The following is a 25,175-nucleotide window of genomic DNA, read 5'->3' on the forward strand; positions in this document are numbered from 1 at the left end:
CTGGCTCCGTTTTTTGTAGGTCCCAGGCAGTAGCTCAGCCATAGAGTATTTGCTTTGAATGCAGAAGGTCTCAGGCCTCTCCAGGTAGGACTAGGAGAGACTCCTGTCTACAATCTTGGGAAGCTGCTGAGAAGGAGTAGGCACTGTTACCCCTGACCATTGACCAGGATGGTTCTCATGAGGGTTGGAGTCCAACAATATCTGCAGGGCCACAAGTTTGGATTCTACTGTACACAATACTGACCTTGATGGACCAATGGTTTGACTCAGTATCAGGTAGCTCAATGAGTTCTATCTCCTGTAGGTTCCTACTCTGCCATATAATAACACAAGCATATTAGCAGGGTGGCCTCTGAAGAAAGGGACCAGGTGCCTGGGATATCATGGTCCCCCTGCCTGCTGTATGCTATTGACATGCCAACTTGAGATCAGCAGCAGATGAGCTGCAACTAGCTTTCTGTGGGGGGAGAGCAGCTGTGGAGGGCAGGACTTCGAGCCTGGTGCTGATGGGTGACTACTGTTGCTTCAGAACCAGCCAGGTTGGTTGGCCTGGGGATTCTTCTTCTTTCTTCTTCGTCTTCGTCTTCTTCTTCATTTTCTCCTCCTCCTCCTCCTCCTCCTCCTCTTCCTTCCATCACTCTGGTCATGGCACCACTGCTGTGCCCACCTGAGAGTGACTGCGTGACTTTCATAGCTTTATTTGAGCCTGTGCACAAGAAAGACCAAAGATGGCAAGTAATTCCCTACAAGCAATGGTGGCCTTATTGTGCCAACCTCACTGTTGATAAGATGCCAGGCTAGCTGCTGCTACCCACCAGTCATATTCAGTAGTCCACCCACAGCTGGTACGCCTCTTGGGTTTTCTGTCTGCCTGGGGTTGCGAAGGCATAGGCATTGTCAGAATATATGGCTGGGGGCTATATTTGGCTTAGGACAGGGTGGGAGCAAACATTGTACAGGCCTGATTTAAATGCTGGAAGGAGGATATATATCAAGAAGAGCCTTATTGAGTAAATTAGGAGAATTAATTGCTACAAGAGCTGTATAAAACTTCAAGCTGTAGGAAGGTAATTGCATCACTCCTAAATAAGCAGCGCAGAATCTCTAAGGGAAAAAAATGGTGCTGCTTTCAGCCTAGGAGTTAGTGTTTCATTATGTGATTTTGAAGTATTTTAACAATGCAGCCTGTGTTATCTTGCACAATGTAAGGAAAAGAGAGAGGATGTTCAAACTTCATCATACTCTCTTAGCTTCCTTATGATTTTACGTCCATATAACTAATAATAGTACAACTGTAATTCAGGAAAACAAGTTTTTGGTACTAATTTGATATTTCTCGAAAGAGTTATTCGTACCAGCTGCAATTTTTATTTTATTTTAAAGGATATTCAAGGGACATAAAGAGGGGGTGCAATGTGTAATAGCCACAATATATAACAGCCAGATCCCTTGGTTTTTGCATTCATGGTATTCTTCCCCTCCCCCCACCCCACAATAATAAATAAGTGAAGTGAGCACCTTAAGGTGAAAGGATTATGGCTATGAGGCAAAACGAGGCTATAACAATGTTCCCAAGTGTCTAATTTATTAACAAATTAACAATTCCTGTTTTAAACCATTACAGTATAGGGAAACAAACATTGGGGAAGAAGAATACATAATTCCTACTCTTGTAACATGGAACACTTATTGGATGGATATGAAGTTGCCTGCAGGGAGTGGGGGAATAAGCATTTCAAATGGTAATAACATTGCCAAATTGGAACAGTATTCCAATTTGACATATTTTGGCCTGAGTACCACTACTGGTGCGATTCGCACATCCAATGTGACTTTTACAATGCAGACTTGGCTTGCAAGAGTAGCCCCCTCCTCAGTTTTCCTGGATCTCCAGTACTTTCTGTCCCCCTTCCTTCCTTCCTCTTGCTCATTGATGTTAATATTTATAGTGGAATATTTATTTTTGGATGCAACATTTGATCTGGAATGAATCTGAAAATTGATTCTGAACTGCGCGTTGACAGTGGCTGCATAATTATCTCTCTAGGGGAAGCAGCAGAATCGGTTATTTCGGCTGCTATTGTTTTTTCCTTTGTACGCTCTCCTGCTACGCTTGCCGACTTATTGTCACTATAAATCTCGCTTTTTAAAAGGGCCCTAATGGCTGAGCATTGAAAGAGGATGATTTTGAAGCCACATCTTTAGAAACTGAAACTATACAGGGCAGTTTTAAATAGACTGGAGCTCTTGTAAGCATGACAACAGGGCAGTGACTTCCAAAGAACAATAAAGTTTGGGAGCTCAATTGGGTGGAGTCCAGCATCCAAAATCATGTTACTTTGTTGCAGGTTTAACCACAAGTGTTGGTTCTAAATAAGGTTGCTGTTAAGTTGTGGGTGAACATATCAGACAACACAGCGATTCTTCAGACAGCTCTTGTTTATTCACAGGCCAGAACAGAACTGAACTGAAGGGTTCAGCCAACCTGCTTATATAGAGCTCAACTACAAAACAACAGTAACAACTTTCTGTTACTATCCAATCACTGAACGTCACTTTCAATTCCTTATTTGCATATGTGGACCTGAGTGAAAACTATCTACAGTATCTATCTACAGGGTGAGAACTTCAGTACACAACAGTTGCCACCTTTGGTCAGCCAAAATATGGGACAGGTCGGGGGTAGGGATTGGGGGGCCCACCAAATCCTGCCCCCTTGTAGAGACGAGTTTCCCAAATTTGGCCTCCCAACTCCCTCACCACCCTGACCCCACTCTTCCCCTTAACTCACAGGCAGGGGCCAGCTCCCATGGGAGACTTGAGCTACAGCTCCAGCCTCTTGCCCATGCTGGTGTCAGAAGAGGCTCAAGCATGGAGGAGGGAGGAGGAGAGGTCAGATCAGAGTGGCAGAGGGAGTCAAGTGAGAGCGGACTTGCACAGTGTTAAATCAGTAGCTGGCAGCTGAGGAGGTCTCTCCTTTTCCCTTTTTTCTATTGTCGCTCACGCCAGGCTGGGCTCCTTGTCAGCTGCACCAGCAGTGATGCAACCACCATTTTTGGCTGGCCGAACTCAAATACGGGGGGGGGGGGGAGGCGTCCTGTCTGAAGTCCAAAGGGGACAGGAGACATTTTTGTCTCAAAACAGGGCAATCCCGTTTTTTAGGGGCTGGTGTCAACCCTCATTCTTAAAAAAGCTGTAAATCAGGGCTGGGGAGGGAGGGAACTAAAGTTTGCATACACTTTCTACCAAATATGTAAATCTAAGTATCAAATTAAAATATAAGAGATTTATAAAAATAAATGTTATCAGGTTATTTTGTATAGTACTATGCATAATGGCTGCCCCTGTTTTTGTGGAACAGCATCCATGTTGAAATATGACAGGCACGCACTATTAATTCTATTCAAAGCTGGAGTTTCCAGCGGTGATAGTAAACCCCTGTAAACCAGTGTGGCACAGTCAGTGACTGGTGATGAACAAGAGAAAGCATAGCATAGCAGACAGCTTCTGATAGTTCAGCTGCATGACCAAGCTCCAGCTTCTAGAAGAAGGCAAAATAAGCAAATCAATCTTATGATCTCCAGCCAAATGCGGGCTGAAGGAAAATGGTGTCGTTACCCAATTATTGTATCCAGTCGGAGCCGTGAAATCAAAGCCATCTCCAAACATTGCCAGTAGAGCATTTCATTTGTGTTATGTAGGGGATAGCCACCCCACCAGCTATTCTGATGTAGATCAATGTTTTTCACTTTCCCCCCATTTTGTGCCTTAGGAGGTTTTACATTGAAAGGCACAATATAATTCTCAAATAAATAAATAAGAAACGAAGATTGCTCTCACATGTGCTTACGATGGTGGCATAAGGCCTTGTATGTGCAAGGATTGTACGGTAAAACAATGTCTATAGTTCTTGACTGTTTTCTTTATTTACAAATTATTGGCTTGCTATTCCCCTACGAAGGGGTTCCGTTTCCCTTTCTAGAAGACAATATCTTCTGCTAGGGACAAAGTGGTGTTTGGAAAACAAATGATTGATCAGTGGAGGCTGATTCATTTGAGTTTAGTGAGACAGCACCCTACTTGCCCTTTCTGCCCTCAGATAACTCTCTCTTGGCTGCCTTCTTTCTTACAGCTACAGTGGTACCTCGGGTTACATATGCTTCAGGTTACAGACTCCACTAACCCAGAAATAGTGCTTCAGGTTAAGAACTTTGCTTCAGGATGAGAACAGAAATTGTGCTCCGGCGGCACGGCGGCAGCAGGAGGCCCCATTAGCTAAAGTGGTCTTCAGGTTAAGAACAGTTTCAGGTTAAGAACGGACCTCTGGAACGAATTAAGTGCTTAACCCGAGGTACCACTGTACAGTGGAATTCTAAGGAATAAAAGAAGCAATAAAATGCAATTATAATTATTCTGACGTCTTGCACAGCACAGTACAATGGCTACACCTGGCAGAAAAATCCACCAAGCCCCTCAGCAAGTGGTCCATGGGAGGAAAAGTTTAAGAACCACTGACCTATACCGTTGACTGGCCAAAGTCACTGCTGAGAACAGACCAAAGAGTGTCTTTTCCACACAATGAACAATGAATTTGTAGAATTCGCTTGTACAAAAAAAATGATGATGTCTGCTGACTTAGGAGGTAGACAAATTAATGTCAAATTAGCAATGGAACCTCTGTGTTCAAAGGCAATAGAACTCTGAATTTTAGTTGCTGGGGAGAGTTGACCCCATTAGCTAAAGTGGTGCTTCAGGTTAAGAACAGTTCCAGGTTAAGAACGGACCTCTGGAACGAATTAAGTACTTAACCCGAGGTACCACTGTACTCGGGAGATGCTTCTGCCTATCCTTGGCTCTGGCTCCACTTACTTGTTTGTTTGTTTGTCATCCCAGCAGTCCCAATGGGCACATCGCCCCCTGTTTCTTTCAAGGGCAGCCCAGTTTATGCTACTGGGGCTTTCACACTGCTAGCGCAACAGTGTTCCTCATACCAAATACATCAAGTGTGAACAATGTACCTGCATCTTTGAACACACATGTATGTGTACCCAGTTCAGGTCAAGTTCCCACTACGCAGGTGTGTATGCAACGCATACTTTATATTGTTGTTGTTGTGGGAAACACTGGTTTACCTGCAGCGGTTGTACCTAAAAGCTGAGCTGAAACTGGGAGGGGAGAGACACATCATTATTTTTTTCATCCAATGGAAAAAGTGCCTCCCCCTTTACCCAATCATTCAGGTCCCTCAACAGTGACTGAAAACATCTGTAAAGTGCATTTCTGTTGTCAAGGCCCATGCTCTCTGTCTTGCCAATGCAGCATGGTTCCCTTGGCATATGTGCGTTTCCTCCCCACACTAATTCATACCAGGGGCAAAGTGCCAGCTTCAATTGTCCATAGTGTTGTTAACACGTAGCCAGATCTGAATGTTGCTATGATGTCATCACATTCCCTGTGTGATCCCTGATTGTCTAGGATCACTCAGGGAAGAAGAGACCCCAGAGGAAGGGGGAAAGCACTAAGTAGAACCAGAAAAGGAAACCAATGAATGCACACCTCTGAAAAGCAGAGGGAAAAGGTACTGTTTGAGGGGAGCATTCTACAAACCCAATTGCCTCACATTCCCCAATGTATGTTTATGGCAAAAAAATGACACATCTCTTATCAACCATGCTAAAGATGTTCTGGGTAGAGTTGAGAGCAGTTCTGTTGTTCTTGCAAGAGTGTTTGACTTCTGCCCCCACTCCTGAAATTCCACAGCAGGATGCTCAACGTTGTGGGCTTTCGAAGTGGCAGATGCTGTGCCATGTCACGCTAACACATCTTGAGAGCTTACTTAATTTGATTTAAAAGCTTTATCTCTGCCCCAAGGCTGAGGGTCAGTAGCTTTCTCCTCTCTGACTATGGTCCTGCACAATACCAAAGAGGCACTAAAGCATTCAAGAAGACAAGGTTTTTAATGGCCTAAATTCTTATCTGGGTGGAAGTAAAAGCTACTCATTATAGAATGTGGATAACTGCTAAATAACCAGTAATGCAGCAGCAACAGCTTCTTAACATATACTGCAGTAGTAGAAGGAAATCATTTTGAGTCTCCAGGCAAAATGCTGGGGTCACTGTTATCTCAGCATGGAGTACTTGGAATGCATGATACTATAAAAAGCTTTTCAGACAGATGGCTAATGTGATGTTTGGAGTTTGCAAATTCCAAACACTTTGTCGTTAATAATGGAAATATTTTCAATGTAACAAAATGATACTTTTTTAAGAGGAGTGAAAGATGGGAATTGGTATAAAACAATACAGTGTACTGTACTTTAAATTGAGAACAATATACATACGCAAAGTCAAATATTCATGTTTTGATTTGCAGTTTTCCCCACTGTTAGTTACATAATAATCACCGTCATTTTACTTCCTGCATCCCTCTGACCTCACTGTTAGCTGTCACTCCAAAGCCACACCTATCTCTTTAACTCAGAATTAACACTTCATACATCTGATGATCACAGACTTTTATGCCTTAATAACACAGATAGTTTTTAAGCTGACACAAGACACTTTTTTGTCTTTGCTGCAACAGATCAACTAGGGCTGCCATACATCTGGAATTTTCCAGACATTGCTGGGATTCTACAAAAATAGCACCTGGGCGGAATTTTCAGAATTCAGTTTAAATGTCTAGGAAAAGTCGGTCATATGGCAGCCCATTTTGGAAGTGTTGAATTTTTTGGCAAATTTTCTATAAAAAGTTCAACAACTTTGGCAAAAAAAGCTTGATGACTTTTTGTCCAAATTTTCTCTTGTGAAATATGACAAACCTAGTTCTGATCTTGCAAATGATTCGGTTCAAATAAGCTCTCTGCTAGATACATGTAAATAAGCTGAACAAGCCTTATTACAGCAACTACTGAACAATACCAACACTATGTATTTTTTTAAAACAGTTTACCGTGGTCCTAAACACATCATTCTGCCAAGGATCCAAATAATTTTTCCGTTAAAACAGCCCTCACCGTTTTCAGTTATTTCTTAGCATGCAAGTGAGACTACATGAGATACAAATCAGAGATATAGAATATAATCAAAGTGACGTAGATGTGCACATTTTAACACCAAAGAGTGCAAGCTACAGAACCTTGTTTTGATAGGGCAGTTTCCTAGGAGAGTTGCATATACGAAATTAAAGAAAATAAGGCAAAAGACTTGCTGAATGTTGTCATTAACTTCTTTGGAGCTGCTTCAGAGCCTTCCCATCCCCTGCCAGGCCCTCCTGAGCATGCAGAGCTATGGCCAAACCAATGATTTGAATACATGTCCCATTACTATCCTTACGGCAGCATCAACAATAAAGACTTGCATTTCAAATTCTAATTTCAGTGCATTTTTTATTTCACCCATGGAGATATTCAAGTGGAATGAAATATCCATGAGGGTTTTGCGAGAAAGATTCATAAGCAGGAGACAAAACTCCTGTCCAGGACATTTCCCTCAAGGCCCATCATGTATTCTCGTGGAAACAAAGCTTTACAAGAGAGCTTTGTGACAGTTTCTTGCTTGGGTGGGCAAGACTTTTATGTGTTCCACATTTTGGGAGTGGATCATTATAGCGTGCTTTGTGTAGGCCTGGCTTCCAGATGGAAGCTTTAGACCTGTCTCAGCACTTGTTTTCAGAAGCCTGACAACAGCTTACAGCTTTCTGTGCCCTGTATTGCTTCTTTTCTTCCGTAAGTGTAATTGCAAGTTTATACTAACAGCACATAAAGCCATGTCTTCTATTGTGTCTCCTACTAAAGCAAAGGCATACAGGTCTGTTTCTCGGAAATTTCTGTCATTCCTGTAACTCTAATAGTCATCTCTCAACTAAGATGATGGGCTTTTGATTAAAGGGGAAGTCTGCCATCAATGTGAGCGCATTCAAACTGGAACCCAATACAAACATTTCTGTTGGCTTTTCATTGGCATGAGATTAAAGAAGTATATTTTTTGAATCTGAGGCTATTCAGTCAAGCAAACAAGCAGACGAGAGGAGCCACAGAGACAGGATGGGAGATAATACGATAAAACAGATTCATTGTTTAGAATTTCAGAGAATACAGGTACAAGAACAAGCAGGTACCTGATATCTGCTAACAACACAAACAGAAAATTCCTCTTCAGGAGTTCAGTCTGAAGATGCAGAGGCAAAAATTGTAGAAGAAGGTCCTTGGACAGAGGCAAGCCTTGCCCCCAACAGCTATGCCAGCTTCACATGATGGTTTGAAGGGAACTTCTAAGCACATTTGGCTGGATACACTCAGAAGTTTCCTCATGACTGGGAACCCAGCCACTATCAGGCTCCCTGATTCCAAGAAAGCTGTTACATATGTTCAGCTAAATATGCTCACAAGCCCTCTTCAGACCTTCCCTCTCAGTGCTGGAAGACTAAAGCAGGAGGGTGTATGCTCAGTCCATGTGGGGAGGCGGGGGGGGGGGGGCTGCACAAGTGCCCCTGCCCCAGTTTTTGTCCTCCACATATTCATGCCAAAAGAGGGCTCTTGTCATTTTGTTCTGAATCTAACTTAGGATATCATAGGGGAACCTTGGGCCAGTCACCATTTCTCAGCCTAATTTACCTCACAGAGTTGTTGCAAGGATCCAATAGGGAAGGGGAGAACCATAGAAGCAACCTTGAGCTTTTTGGATAAAAGACAGGAAATAAATATAACAACAAGAAAAACAGTAATTGTTCCTTATGCCCTTTAAAAGTCCTTCCTGCTTCTTCCTTGCTTCATTTTCTTTGTGGCTTTCAGCCCAGAAATATAACATTCCCTCTGACTAGTCTTAGGTCGAATCTACACATATATAAAAAATGTTGTGAAAATACTTAAGAAAAAACTTTTTGAAAAATATATTGAATTTGCAGTTCAGTCTGGAAAAGGGTTTCAAGTAAATTATAATGACCATTATTAGTTTTTCCTGTCAAGGTTCATATTTCCATTTAAAAAATTACTTTCTTTTCTGTTTGTTTTTTAGCTTTATATAGTAACTATAGGAAAGAATGGGAGAAATTCAATGTTGCACTAAGTTCTTCAGCAGTTTACCAGTTGTGCTGGTGGAGTGACTTGTGCAAGAAGCCAGCATGGTTCTCATAGCTGGTTGCACAACAAATTGCTGTAGCACCAACACTTCCAGTTGCACAACCAGCTTCTCCTAGCACAACTTTTGCACTGGATTTTGTATTGCACAACCTTTATCTCACCCTTATGCCAGCACAACAGTCCCTTGCAATGGCGGTCAGAGAATGCGGAATTCAGGCCAACAATCCTGGCTAGATAGTTGAACTCTACACACACACACACACACACACACACACACACCAATTCTTGAAGCATTTTCAAAAAGTTATCAGGAAAAGTTCAAGCTTCTTCCAAAAGTTCTCTAAGAATAAAGGTAAAGGTAAAAAGGTAAAGGACCCCTGGATGGTTAAGTCCACTCAATGGCGACTATGGGGTTGTGGCGCTCATCTCGCTTTCAGGCTGAGGGAGTCAGCATTTGTCCACAGCTTTCCAGGTCATGTGGTCAGCATGACTAAACTGCTTCTGGTGCGACGGGACACCGTGACGGAAACCAGAGCGCACGGAAACACCATTTAGCTTTCCGCCGCAGTGGTACCTATTTATTTACTTGCACTGGCGTGCTTTTGAACTGCTAGGTGGGCAGAAGTGGGGACAGAGCAACAGGAGCTCACCCTGTCATGGGGATTCGAACCGCCGACCTTCTGATTGGCAAGCCTAAGAGGCTCAGTGCTTTAGACCACAGCACTACCTGCACCCCTCTTCTAAGAATAAACATCTGCCTCCTTCCAAACACTTCCCTGCCAACACTTTTGTTCCCATTCTTCTTTACAGCTGGTTTCCCTCCATGCGAGGCTCAAACGATAGTTGGAGAAGGATACAAAATGGCAGCTGTCCCTTCTAAAATAGCAGAAAATGCAGCTTTAAAAGGGAGGAAAGAATGGATGCCATACTCAGGAGGAGTTTAAAGCACAACACATCTCCTTAAAAGCCATGATCATGGAAACCTGGAAGGAAGGAATGGCAGCTCTGGAGGCAAAGGCAAGTGTAATAGCAGAAAAGCTGGATGGAGCCACTGAAACTGCTTCTGTAACCATGGATTTAAGTTTGCAGCCAGAACAAGAAAAATAAAAGGCTGCTTCAGGAAAATAAAGGCATTATGTCTAAGCCTGAGGAAGTGGAAAACATTTAACAAAATGTTAATTTACATGTGTGCAGGTTTAAAGAAGGGGCAGAATGAGATAATATCACAGAATTTCCCTGGAATTATCCCCAGAAGATATGACGAGAGTACATAGAGCACTGTCAGCATGCCTATGTGATGCAGGCCCCCCCACAAACAAGATTGTTATGTGCTTCCACAGTTTTAAAAAGAAAGACAAGATCTGTACAGTTTTGAGAAATGCTGAAGGAATAATACACAGCAATAATCCAGTCATGATCTTGCAGGATTTATTCTCAGATACTTTGAAAAAACGAAGCACAGAGTTGCGCTCCACAACACTCAATAACTGCAAGGTGCAGGAATAAGAAACTATTGGGCTTTTCACTTTTGTTTAGTTAGCCCCTAAAGGAAACACCAAACTCTCAACCACCAACCACAAGGAAGCCACAGAGCTATTAACAACGCTAGAACTGGACTCTCCCACTTGAGCAGCAGGATAGTGAACCCATTGGTAAAAATGACCCCGTTCAAGAGCCCAGGTAGGAGAGCAAAGCCAAATAACCATCGAACAGAAGACCGGGGCAAGGAAGAGGTGGCATTGCACATATTTCAGAAAGGTTGCAAATGTCTCTAGAAAATAAGCAGGAACTAAGGCAGAACTATTGCAAGGCGAGATTGCGGTTTCAAAGGGGGGAAAATGTTTTTATAAAAGCTGAAGCAATCAGACTGGAATGATCTGAAAACATAAACATCTTAAAAGTACCAGGGTGTTGGGACATGAGATTTAAAAGAAAATGCCCACTTTAAAACATCCTATCATTTACCTGATTAAAATGCTTGATTTTTATGCTTGTGGTTTATTCTATACCCTTAGTGGTACTTGAGAATGTTGGGAATTTTATGCAGCCGATGCTGCTAGTGTGATTCGTATAAATCACATGAGATGTCTGAGAAGAGAGTGGGAACGGAAGACTGTCTTATCTCTTCCGTATGAGCGTGTTATTGTACTGTACTTTCACTTTTGCAGGACGCAACAGTTGTTCTGCCAGAGCTTGGAGAACACAGACGTGATTAAGGATTGTCTGTACAGAATGTAAATAAAATGTAGTTTAGATCTACGGATGTTTCTTTCTTCTTGCTGTATGATGCTAGAAGACTTGTGTGCACTTTTCATATGAAAAGGTTGCAGTAAGGCATTCTGGAATTGAAGGGACATGCCATTCCAGAGACATGCCTACTGGGAGATGCTCAGAGGTCTTGAGGGGCCGCCGTCTCCCCAAGAGCGTTTTTCCAACAGAGAACCCTTTAACATTGAAAGAAGACCCACACCATGCTCTATGTTTTAAAGGTTTTTAAGGTAACAATTCAAATGTTTTTTGAATATTTCTCAGGGCAACCATGTTGAACAGTTCAAAGACGAAAAGGAATAAAAACTATGTTAGAAATAAAGAGAGAAAGATATAAGGGTGAATTTCATTCTTGAGCTGAATACCAACCCAAAGTTGGTGCACTAACTTAATTAAGACCTACTTAAACTTTCAAACTCTGATCTAATAGAGGACTTAGCACACACACCCTTGTCCTAAGCTTCAACTGAAAAGGTAGGTTAATCACCTAGGATCACTACACTTAAGGCTAATTAGTGTCACTAAGAAAGCAACAGATTTTTTAATTGATTCACAAAATACTGTTGTCAGATTTAGAAGGCCTTTATAAGCAATGGCACATCTAACATTTATTTATTTGAAAGATTTCCATATAGGAAAATGTCCTCTGGATGGCTTACAAACTTTTTTAAAGAAAACAATTCAAACCCAGATTTCAACACTACTTATTCCTTCTGGCTGACGTAGCAACATGTGTTTCTGCTTCAAAATGGTTTCTTTATCCAGAAAATTTGTCCAGATTATATATACTTTTGAATGAGAATTTTATAGCACAATATTGTTATTTTTTTAAAAAATGCCCTACTAGAGATTTTCGGTACTCAATCAAGAGTATAGAAAACTGAAAAACTTTATGGTAACAACTTTACCACAGCAAGTGTAGAATTATCACACTGTCAAAAGAGCGGCACACATTAGCAAATTCATCTTTGAGTGAGGTGAATGCAATATCATTAACACTATGTGCAAAATGTGATTTAGGAGCTAAGTCAATTGTCTGGGCAGGGGGGCTCCTTTGTCTGGATTAGACATTTGCTCAGTAGACCAAAGAACTGCGGTGAAATTCTCATTCTGACATTGCTTTGCTGGCATGACCTTGAAGGAAAGTCAATTAACCTCTTTCTGCTCCAAATATCTTGTTTGTACAAAATCATAATCATATTTACCTGCTTCTATTGAGCTGCTGGGAAGCCTCACTCAATAACTGCAGAATACCTATTGGGCCAGCGAAGGAGCTGAAGATTGCTACAGCAGACTGAAAGATAATCTTGTTGGAATTTCACCAGACTGGCAAAAAAGTATGGCCAAATATTATACATAGAGAAGTCCAGCCCAACTTCTGTTGGTGTAGGGCAGGGATGGAAAACTAGATCCTTATTAGGGCTGGGGAATATATTGCTAGATCACCCAAAACTGGTTTGAAGTCCATATTGTAATAATCAGTTTCATAATTTTTGACTTGGCAATCTATGCAAAAATCACAATGTTGGGGGAAATGTGAAGCCAGCCTCTATGTAGCTCCATCCTTATTTCAGACATCGTGATACATCGGTATATTGCAATGTTTAGCAGATGATTTATCACAATGTTGAAAACCAGATATTGCCCAGCCCTAAATCTACCCCAAGTCCTGTGGACAAAGTCGGACAGGTGTGCATGGCTGACCACTTGTCAGTCACTTGACATCACAATGACATTAGACCACCAGTTTATGCCCATGCTGCAATGTCTTTACTGGTCCCACATTTGATGTCATATGTGACAGGATGTGTAGGGCAGGTGGGCATGGCTGGGCCAAAAGGGTCTTGCAGGCCAAATGGGGATGACTTATGGGCATAATTAGGCCCATGGGGCAGAGGTTCCCCACTTATGCTGTAGTGAGTATATAAACTTGCAAGTTGCATATAATTCCTCATTGGCATGGATAGGAAGACAGCTAAATCTGGAATGAGTCTTCTAAATCTTTGGTAGGCAATGTGCAAAGATGATGAAGATGAACCAAGAAAAGATACCATCTTCTTTCTTTTTGCATCGCTTGCTTGCTAACATCAACTTAGTAAAAAAGAAAAGAAAAAAAAAGAAAAGAAAAGGTAAAGGGCCCCTGGATGGTTAAGTCCAGTCAAAGGCACAGCTTTCCAGGTCATGTGGCCAGCATGACTAAACCGCTTCTGGCACAATGGAACACTGTGACGGAAACCAGAGCGTATGGAAACGCTGTTTACCTTCCCGCCGCAGTGGCACTGGCATGCTTTCGAACTGCTAGGTTGGCAGAAGCTGGGACAGAGCAACAGGAGCTCACTCCACTGTGGGGATTCAAACCGCCGACCTTCCAATCAGCAAGTCCAAGAGGCTCAGTGGTTTAGACCACAGTGCCACCCGTATCCTGTTCTATCAACTTAGTAGTATCTGCTTGTCCTTGTACTGCTTGTCTGCTATCTAGGACATATGTGTAACTTCAGGGAAAGATATCCTCAAAAGAGGCGGGTGGTAGTGTTTGTTTCCCTATCCCTGCCCCAGATATTCTAATATGAAAGGCAACATTTGTGGCTATCAAGAGTACACTTTCTAAAGAATACTATCTTCATGGTGACCCCCTGGTCTGATGCTGTACACCATGTCTTCCTTACATACTTTGGGTTATATGTAATGTTGTTCCTCTTCAGAGCAGATCCATTGAAACTGATGAATATAAATAATTTAGGGTTCTTAATTTCAATAGGTCTACTTTGAGTAAAATTGAGATAGATACAACCCATTACCTTGCATTGTCCTCCTGCTATTTGCCTACCAATGGACTTTCTAGACTCCATCTCCCCACAAACTACTCTGCTGTTTAACTGTAAACCTGACTTCCACAACATGTCCCTCTGTCACACACACACACACACACACACACACACACACACACGGTAAAGAGACTTTCACTAGGAAAGTCATTGTAAAGAAAATGAAGGTGGGGGAGAAAAAGGGCCAAAGAGCAAAGCCTCTGTTTTAGCAAGCTCAGATAAAATATTTTATATGAGAGCATGATACTCTTGAATTGGCTAATTAAATCCAAGTGTATCATGCTGTGGTTGTTTTTGTTTTCAAGCTGCCTGATTAACAAAGCAAAGGTTAAGCTTTTGCCGGTCCCTTCACGTTAGCATGCAGAGATCCCACTTCTGCTATTGCACTTTATATTTGGTCAACCCAGAAATCTGCAAGGCAGTGGGCGTTTCTGTCATCTGCATTTTTAAGAACCAAGGTCGCCCAAAGGAAAACAGTCCTACATACAAAGTTGCTCAGTCAGAGCCTAGACGTGTTGAATTTTTAATATTTTTTTAAAAAAGATGGCCTGCACTGGTTGAAAAGGAAACAAAATTATACGGCTAAGGCTGAATTCATCAGCAGCTCAGAGTTGGAGGATCACTGAGCACATGAGTAATTTTATTGTCACCTTTGATTTTGTTTGACAAACTGAAAGCTCCTTATGAGCTCTAACCCACACCATTTGATGCTTTCAAAACACCATCCTGCATCCGAATAGGTTCTGAGAAACAGCACTTAGAGTTTATATTGGCTTTCTAAAACTCTTTATTGCAGGGCTATCCAAGGGCACCTCCAGACTGTTAGTGTTTTGTGGAAGGGATTCAAGTACATGCTGGGAAATTTAGGTTTATGCAATTAAGGTGGCTCCAAGTGCTGTGTCTCCCTAGTGCAACAAACCCACTATGTATTAAAAAAAAAAGACTTGTGGGGGGTTAAAGAAAGAGATGGTGAAACACACTGGAAAGTGTGGCATGAATGAATGACTAACGAAAGCTGTATAAACACTACACAAGCCAATCAGAATAGATGTCTGATGTAGGTCCACTGCTGTATAAGCTCTCTGAACATAAGTCAAAACAGATGCTCAATAAATGCTGGATATAATCAAACCTTCCTGTATGCTATGTCCAAATACATTAGGATGAAAGTTCAATAAATAGTACATCTGGAGGACCCCCAAGTATGAGATAGTCTACCAAAAGAATAAGGCTGCTGCACTGGAGTTGAGCCTCTGGCTTTCAAAAGCATAGCCATACCCTGCAAGTGTCCCCATATTCCAGAGACATCCCCAGAATTATGAAAGCCACCCCAGCTTTTGTGTTGATCCCGGAATGTCCCTATTTCCCCACTAGGGCCACTGCCACCGAGTTTGGGGAGGAGGATGAGTTGGCCTGCTTGCTGTGCTGTGCCCCACTGGTGAAGTGGGGAGAGGGGATGGGGGTTTCAGTTGGTGGAAAGTGATAAATGTTCCAATTTTCCTCTGAGGAGTGTTGGAGTGTATGCACAGCTCCTCCACTGTTGTAAAAGTACACGTTGAACTGTTCCTCTGATTTCTCTCTGTGGCAGCCAAGCTAGGAGCTGAGGTCCCTTCACCCCCAAAAAATATATATTTGAGGGGGCATCCCTCCAAGTTGATGGGGATTGCCATTCAAATGATGTGCGTACGGCACATCTTGTGATTGATTATGTGGGGCAGGGCTTACCTGCCCCCCACAATATTTTATTCAAGTTTTCACCCCTGCAACCAAGACAGAGGGTTGCTGAAGAAGGGAGGCAATAGATCCCAAGTCTTGCTTTTTGAGCCCCAGTCCCCTCCAGAAGTATTTAGTGGCCTGCTGAAATGTAAACGTAAACAGGTGGTATTTGTGCAGTGGACTTTTCTGTAGTTAGCTTTTAAAGGAAGGAGCCCTTGCCGCAGTTGCTACCTTGGATCAAATCTATGCTTCCAGGTGCCATGAGAAAGCTGCAGAGATAGCACAGGATAGTACACCCCCCGGAAATGATCTCTTTCAGCTTCTGCCTTCTGGAAGAAGGTACAGGGTTATAAAGACTAGGACTAGCTGCCTGAGAAACAGTTTCTATCCAAATGCAATTTTGGTTTTAAACTCAGTGTAAGGAGTCTCTATGGGAGTATATTGTATTTAAAAATGGGGTATCAGAGTTTTTAAGGGGCTAACCAGGTTGGGATAGCTGGATAGCAGGCTTGTTGGGTTTAGAATGTTTTATGTAGATTTTTCAATTTCGTTGTTCTGTATGGGACAATCACAATAAAGATTATCGTATCGTAAAAGGGCTGCGATTGTGTTCACACTGCCACCTTTCTGTGTAAAGTACGCCAAGCAGACAGTGGCTGCTGTTGCCTCAAAGTACTTTGCCAAGTTGGCTGCCAATCTGAATGGGGGGCTGCTATTTGCAACTGATGAGAAGGACATGCCTTTATACTGCAATGTGGAAAGCATCATCCAAAGCAGCCCTTTGTGATGGCCAAAAATCAGTATGTGCTTGGGTAGTTTGCCAAATAATGACCAGTTAAAAGCAGCCTTGTATTTTACCTGGTGGCAATGAAGTTCTAAAGGGGAAGACCTCGGAAGCATCATGGCACAGGACCCAGGGAATATGGGGTGCTATGACATTAGTTTTTCCTGCTCTTATCCTTATCTGGTCATTTTGCTCTCTCTCTGTTCTTTCTCCCTGCTTTAGCAAGCAAACCTCTTGTTTTACTGTTCAACTGGCAGGAAGTGAGGGTGGGTGTAAAGTCTAGGGGAGGAGCAGGTCAGGATAATCTTCAAATATGTCACCTTCTATTGCTGCTATGGAATTGTTCAAGGGTTATGCATTTTCTTCCCATTGTCTCTCCTCCCTCCCTCCCTCTCTCTCTCTCTCTCTCTCTCTCTCTCTCTCTCTCTCTCGTTTTATTTGTCTGTGGTATCATTCTGGATGCTGTCAAATGAGAACGTATAGACCATATGCCCAAAATATTGTGCTCTGGAACATAATGCAGCATAGCTTCTCCTTAATCCCAGTCCTTTCTTTCTGGACCTGTGCATACCATATTGGACAGAAAAGGCGCATTATGGTTCTCCGCAGAGATAATTCTTTGAATGTTTTGTGTCTCTGCTGGAAAAACTATACAGAGCATTCCATAATAGTGCACATGTAAATACTAACACAATTTGAGACTTAATGGAATGATCATTTCCACATAAATATAAAATCCCCAGGCACCTGCCGCACAGTGACTAGCTGCTCTGCTTGCAGCTCCTAATGAATAACTGTACCACATGGCTGTTCTCTCATTTATGAAATAAAATGCATCCCAGGTCCCCTTTCTCACACTCGTAACATGCAGGGAGTTGCAAGCCGAAGCACAGATATCGTGGCAATGTGTGGCACACTTACCAAAGGCAGTCTATTAACCTATTTTTATAGTACCTACAAAAAATTCCAAATGATGGTGGCTATTTTTAAAATAATTATTTTTATTCACTTTTAGTGGCTATGACCCTCAGCCGACTTTGCTTGTGGCTCACAGCACAACTACTGTTGGTGGTGATCACTTTCTGTGAGATAAATTTGCCTCCCTGACTGCAAAAGCCAAAGTTATCACAGTATATAAAGCGAGTGTGGTTTGCCATTGGGATGATTGCCTCTGGGGATTATCGGGAGTGAACTATGGAAGCTGGTCTGAGCCAGAAAAAAGTCTTTGCTAGATCCAGTGCTTTTTCCTCCTGGGGGTACTCAAGTGTACCGTCACCTTTTTAAAAATATATATTTAAAATGTGGAATAACTTCATGGTGAGTACTAGCACCTTTTTTCTTAAAAAAAACCCCCCATCACTGACTAGATCAAATGTACAATCATAAAGAACAGATGTAGGAAACCAAAGACAGTGTCAGATCCTTCACATTTAGCTAAGTTACCCTCATGGCACACAGAAACCCCATTAAAATAGGCTCCCTTGATCTCGCTCAAGGGACACTAAGGTCCACCTCCAGGGGTCTTCTGGCGGTTCCCTCACTGCATGAAGTTACAGGGAACCAGGAAGGGGGCCTTCTTGACAATGGCACCCTCCCTGTGGAACAGCCTCCCATCAGATGTCAAGGAGATAAAGAACTACCCAACTTTTAGAAGACATCTAAAGACAGCCCTGTATCAGGAAGTTTTTAACATTTGACATTTTATCCTGTTTATATATATTTCTGGAAGCCGCCCCAAGATGGGTGGGGTATAAATTATTATTATTATTATTATTAAACACTTACAACTTCCAAATTTTAACGGGCAAGCATGTGCATCCATGGGGAAGTCTTCCAGCTGCATGGGGCATTCAGCAGAGATGGTCAATCTGACGGAGAGAGAGAAAGAGAGACAATTCAGGGTTTGTTGGTTTGATTCACAGAGAAATATAGCTATGCCAGATGAACAGGGATCCACATGGACCATTACACGTTTGATAGATCATGTTGAGGATTGCCAGGGCCATGTCACCCAACCTCACTCACTGCCATGTGGGCTGTCCCACCCATCGCTGCCATGCTCCTCCAATGTCCATTCATTCATTTGTATGGGTCCTTCTGGTGACCCTTCCATGTGCAGAAGTCAGGGGAGCATGATGTGCTGCCATGTGGCAGTGCTAGACTGCATGGTCCCACCTCCAATCACTCTTTCAACACATGGGTTGTATGAACCCCTTACAAATGATGTGTGTGAGAGGTAGTGCAAGCAAAACCATATTTTCTACACCTTCTCATGGGAATCAGATGATTTCTAAGTCACATACAGAAGCTTTAATAATATATTGAAGATGCAATAATTGTTTCCTTACCACCTTAAATTTTAACCAGTTTCTTAAAAACTTGGGGCAATAAAGTGTGGATAGCTCATTCCGTCCCCCACCCTCCAACGCTTTTGCTAAAGGCTTTTCTTTTGGCAAAGCAGCTGTTCTGCTAATCCGTAAGACTCCCTCCATATTTATAGTGGCTGCACCATTTCCAAGTACAGTAGAGGTAATGTTGATAATGACAATGTCAAACGAACACTTGAAGGTATGGAATCGTGAATGCCATTCAAATGCTGCTAAGAGACTATCAAAATCACATTGATTTTAAAGACTTAGCTGGGAAGCTATCAAGCAATGGGACTCTGAGAGACAGCCATGCAAGTGGAAGTCAGTGATAACTAGAGAAATATACTCTAAGGAGGATTTCCTGGTGCTGCGTGGGGTGTTGCAATAAAATTGCAAGCTGAATCAGTGTTGGTTGATCAGAAACTCTGGTGGTACTTTAACTAATGGGTAGGGAGAGAAGATATTTTTCATATCATAACAACAGGATTGGTTGTTACTTTTAGACTGATTTATGTGTGTTCAGTTGATACGTGGCTGTGTTCACATGCATCGTGGTGACCCAGAAGAGGGCAGAAAAGGGGGCGGAATGGGGGAGAACAGGAGCAGGCAGAGGTGGAACAAGCTTATGTGCATGATGACCCAGAAAGCAACTTCCATGCAAATCTGGGGTTGCCTGTACATCCAGGTACACGTGTGAGCAAACCAAAAAAGCCAACAAGTTTAATGTTTCACTGTCACACTAAAACTATTCTCTCTGTGGTTCCCTGTGCTGGTCTAAACCGCACCATAATGACAACATCTAAACTCTAGTCTCAGGTTATTTCCCCCAAAATCTATTATTTGAAGAATTGATCATTGAAGAATTTCTGATCCAGGCCAGGTTAACAGCTTTCCACTACAATCAAAAGAACACATTCTTGTGGGGTCTATATTAGTTAGGTCCCATCATCTCATGGTAGTTCCAAAACAATGAATCGGTTTTCAAGTTGAGTCTGTAAAGCAGGCATAGGCAAACTCCGGCCCTCCAAATGTTTAGGACTACAATTCCCATCATCCCTAGCTAACAGGACCAGTGGGCAGGGATGATGGCAATTGTAGTCCCAAACATCTGGAGGGCTGGAGTTTGCCTATGCCTGCTGTAAAGGGTGGAAATAACATTTCTGAAGCCCACGTGCCACTCTACAACCATTTCCTCGCACCCTCTCCCCTTCCTCTTATTCAGTAGCCCATCCATCTATACAGTTGTCCTCATCTCTGTTCCCTCCATCCATCCATTCAGAGACAGCCCAAGACATGTTGCTTCCTGAGGCATAGCAGCAAATCGCCCAGCCCTTAAGTCAACATACATAGCACCCAAGGCCGCACCCATGGCTTAAAATCCCACAAGCCCCTCTCCTCCTCCCTGGCAGTAAAAAATATAATGGTAACAGATTAGATAACTAGCCATTTGCTTCTCATTCATGGAACCCAAAATCAGCTTCACTCTGCTTACTGGTACACAATCTATCCATTCTAGGTGAACTGGTAGCTTTATCTCACAACTAATCAATATACCATTGGCAGAAACACCTATTTCTGAAAAGTTATAAAAGCATAGCCTTGTAAAACAGCATTAATCTGCAGAAAGGAACAGTCGTCCCCTGAGTTTTCACACAAAACATTGCATGCGGCATGAAAACTGTGGTTTGTTTTTTTAAAAAAAAAATCCATGGAAGAATTCTATATTCCCTAATCCAATCACTTTTCCCCAAATGTGTATAATACTCTTAAAAAGATGTATGGCTGTAAAATATATCTAACCCAGAAACCTAAGCCAGAGAGTAACCAAGAATGTGTTAAAAAGGAGTTCATGATCAGATTCCCAAACCACTGAACTAACAAACCTGCATTCTTCTTTCCTCATCAACCCTAAATAGGAATTTAAAGAATACACAGGAGAGTAAAGTTTAGAGGATATAGGAGCCAACTCCTACAGGCCAGGGTCCCTTCACGCCCCCCAATAAAATATTTGAGGGGGCCACCAGCCCCAAGTTGATGGACCTTGCCATTCAAATGGTTTGTATGTGCCGTGTCTTGTGATCAGTTATGTGGGGTGGGGCTTACCTGCCCCCCAATATTTTATTCAAGTTGGCATCCCTGTTAGAGGAGATGTATCTGGTGCCTTTACCTCTGACCTTCCTGTGGTGAGCTGTCAGATCTGAAGAAACCTCGATTGTGCAGTGATCTTGTACAGTATTCTCAGCGTGTTCAGATGACCATGCAAAGAATCCATTGTTGGATCTTTGACCTCATTGCACAAAGCTCAAGTAGAGAATAGAGGCAGCAGAAACAGGGACTTTGGGGACATGGACTAGTGAACGTACTCCCTGCACACTTTAATCCCTCACCTGTTCTGTGAACACCTAAATAGGACTTCTGCTGCCTTAACTTCATGTCCCTCGGTCATTATCATGACTTAGTATCAAGGTGCAACCACTATATAGGGGAGCTTTCACCTGTGTATATGGTGATGGATGATACTTGTTTCTGCTTGATGTTTTATAAATTGCTTGAGATGCATATGAACCAGCCATGGAGAAGTGCCAGTCACATCCTTTGCACAGAATCTCAGCTGATGTTACACACCCACAGCATGTGAGTGGATGAGGTGTTTCTACCCTTTGGGTAAATTTCATGACAAAGTTTAGTGGTACTTTTTTTAAAGAGTTTGTAGCAGGTTATACATTGAAGCCTCGTTCATTTGTTTCCTATTCATTTATGCACAATCTAGAGAAACTGTACAGTGGTACCTCTAGTTGTGGACACGATTCGTTCCGGGGTGCCGTTCACACCCCGAAAAGTCTGCAACTAGACCGGCGCTTCTGCGCAAGCACGGAGCACGATAGAGCACTTCTGCACATGTGTGAAGCATGTAGAATGCTTCTGTGCATGCACAAAGTGTGCAGAACGCTTCTGTGCATGCGCGCACAGCGAAATACGGAAGTATACACTTCCGGGTTTGCTGTGTTCGCAAGCTGAAAAGACGCAACATGAACCTAACGCAACACGAGGTATGACTGTACGTAGAAAAGAAATGCAACAGAATAACCTATGCTCTGTGGCTGTATTATGAGAAACCACGGTTTAGTGAAACATGCATAAGTTACAACAAGCCTCTCATCTCCTCCTTCCGCACAGCATAAAGAAATTGGGAAGCGTTCGTTTCTGTTTTTAGTCTACCATGGCTTCCCATGTCATCAGAATTGTGAACCATGGTTAACACAAACAGCAACTGATTTTGACCCAGCTTCAGAAACCATGGTTTGATGTTATCTAAAGTTTGTTGTGCCAGACAACATGTCTGTTGCTAAAGAGAAAGCAGAAGTTTCTGAACTCCTCTTCCCAACCAGGCGAGAAGATTAGAGGGAGGAACCAAGAGAGCCCAGGACTTAAAAACAGCTTGTGAAAGTTATGCAAACCATAGTGCCCCATAGTGCCACCAAGGGATTGTTGTGCAATTTTTGCTGCCTTTCTGTAGATTTTCATCACATCTTACCTATCCATGCAAAAGACAGCAAATGATTTAGTACTACAAAGAAGTCTTAAGATGTGACAAAAGATTTGGCTGCCGTACAACTATGTCAAAGAGAAGAAAACCCAAAAGTTGGCAATTGGCCAACAAAGTTGTAGACAATGAAGTTCAAAAACAAATGAGGCTGGGATATTTTAACAACAACAACATTTAACTTTTAAAAAATAAATAAAAATAAAGAGAAAACCATGCACCTTTTTTTTAAAGGCAAACAAAAGATTGAACCATTAGTATGTACCCAAATTGATTGTCATTTATTTTTATTTTTGTTCACTGTTCAGTTATTTTGTGTGTACCTGAAGTGATTCACTTTCCTCTAATCTTGTTTTTTAAAAATCCCCCTGGCTTGATCTCTGTCGGTGTTAAGTCCTTCTTAAACCTTAAGGGACTTCAGCTGTGCAAACCTTGCAGAGGCCATCCATAAGGAAGTGCCTGCCACCCACTGGACTATATTTATCCACCCACCCTGTCTGTCTTCTAGCTTTCTGTTTCTCATACTCTGTAGCTCCTTTCTATGCCCTGCTGTTGGTGGGCAGGCACAATTGCCGCCCACCAGTGAATTTGTGATTCAGAAAATCTGGAGCCCCTGTTCATTTCCTACTCACGGTCACAGTCTGTGCCAATTTCCATGATTAGAAAAAAAACCAAAAACCTGATTGTTACTATTTTACTGTTGCAGAGCGGTGATGAAGCTTAATTACTATTTGTATGTTTTGTGTGTGAAGTGCTTTCAAAACTTCAAATGGCAAGGGCTGTGGAAAGGCACAAGTCTTGTCCTTATTATTGCTGGCAGGTGCCTTCTTCAGCACAGTGGGTAATTTAAGCCTTGGCGTTACAGAGAAACTTTATTACTGCTTTACCTAATCAATGCAGAAGGGGAGCAGAGGCCCCTCCAGGCCTTATCTAAACAACAACAACAACAATTGAATGAAAGAAAAGAAATGTAGAGATCATACTGGATCGCTCACTGTAGATGTTGACCCAGTGTGTGGCAGCTGTGAAAAATGTGAATCCCATGTTAGGGATCATTAGGAAAGGGGTTACAAATAAAATGGCCAATATCCAAATGCTGTTACAGTGGTACCTCGGGTTACAGATGCTTCAGGTTACAGACACTTCAGGTTACAGACTCCGCTAACCCAGAAATAGTACCTTGGGTTAAGAACTTTGCTTCAGGATGAGAACAGAAATCGCATGGCGGCAGCGGCAGGCCCCATTAGCTAAAGTGGTACCTCTGGTTAAGAACAGTTTCAGGTTAAGAACGGACCTCCAGAACGAATTAAGTTCTTAACCAGAGGTACCACTGTATACAAATTCATGGTGAGACCACACTGGGAGACTATGTATACTTCTGGTCTGTCAAAAACAATATTGTTGATCTGTAAAAGGTTCAGAAAAAGATAACCAAAATTATTGTTCTTTGAGTGACTTCCTTATGAGGAAATATGGAGCTTTTTAGTTTGGGGAAAAGGCAAGTAAGAAGGAACATGATCAAGGTGTTTAAAATTATGCAGAGTTTGGAGAAAATGGATAGGGAGAAGCTCTTCTCCATTTCTCATAACAAGGCCAGGAATTGGTGCCGATAAACAGAAGACCAATCCAGATAAGACTGAGGAACTGTTAGTGGGTGGTTTCCTAGACTGGTTGGATGGGAGGGAGGTTGCCTGCTCTTGATGGGGTTACATGCCCTCTGAAGGAGCACGCACGCAGCTTGGAGGTAACTCCTGGATCCATTGCTGTCGCTTGAGGCTTAGGTGGCCCAGGTGGCATGGAGTGCCTTCCATCAGCTTCGGCTGGTGCCCAGCTGCACCCTGGTCTGGACAGGCATAGCCTAACTTCTGGCGTCTATGCTCTGGTAACCTCTAGGGTAGATTATTGCAACACATTATATGTGGGGCTACCTCTGAAGATGGTTTGGAAACTTCAGCTACAGAATTCAGCGGCCAGGTTGCTCACTGGGGCAAGACGGTTTGAGAATATGACGCCGATCCTGGTCCAACTGCACTGGCTACCAATTATTTTCTGGGCCCAATTCAAAGTGCCGGTTTTGACCTATAAAGCCTTAAATGGTTCATATATCTTTAGGCGCCAGACAATAACTTTCCTCTATACCCAGGCCTTTGGCCATCAACTGTCTATGGCCTTTTAGAAGTGGGTGGGATGTTTTTAATGTGCATATTTCCTCCTTCTCACCCCCTTGGTTTTAATGTATCTATGTGGGGTGTTGTTGTTGTTTGCTTTTTTGTGTTTGGTTGCAAGTTGCTTTGGGTTGCTTGGGCAAGATCAAGGGATTGATTTTTCCCTTTACCACCTAATCAAATATAATTTAGAATCTGTTTTTCCCACCACATCTTTTAGCTACTGTAAAAACCTTAGAAGCATCTATTGCGTGGACAGGCGGAGTCCCCCGAATCCCGCGCGGTCCCCCCGTCATGTGGAATAACAACTCAAGACAACGTGCTATGGGATTAAATTGGCCACAACTTTATTGAATTTCAAATGTGGGTAGACCTTGGCTCAGGCATTGGGTGTTCTCCCTCCCAGTCCCCAGCCGGGGACCTA

The 25,175-nt window shown here is 42.5% G+C and overlaps 2 protein-coding genes across 3 annotated transcripts in view; one reads left to right on the forward strand and one right to left on the reverse strand.

Moving 5' to 3' along the window:
• The window catches only part of GABRA5 (gamma-aminobutyric acid type A receptor subunit alpha5), a 70,821-nt gene that overhangs the window by 13,042 nt on the left and 32,604 nt on the right, over window positions 1-25,175 (reverse strand). For both annotated transcript variants that reach the window (XM_053384115.1, XM_053384116.1), the window contains exon 6: window positions 18,459-18,541. In XM_053384115.1, coding sequence (XP_053240090.1) covers window positions 18,459-18,541 — 83 coding nt within the window. The remainder of the gene's footprint in view (window positions 1-18,458; window positions 18,542-25,175) is intronic.
• The window catches only part of GABRB3 (gamma-aminobutyric acid type A receptor subunit beta3), a 199,965-nt gene that overhangs the window by 5,209 nt on the left and 169,581 nt on the right, over window positions 1-25,175 (forward strand). The window lies entirely within an intron of this gene.

This window comes from Podarcis raffonei, chromosome 4 (assembly GCF_027172205.1).
Source record: "Podarcis raffonei isolate rPodRaf1 chromosome 4, rPodRaf1.pri, whole genome shotgun sequence".
NCBI classification, from domain to species: Eukaryota; Metazoa; Chordata; class Lepidosauria; order Squamata; family Lacertidae; genus Podarcis; species Podarcis raffonei.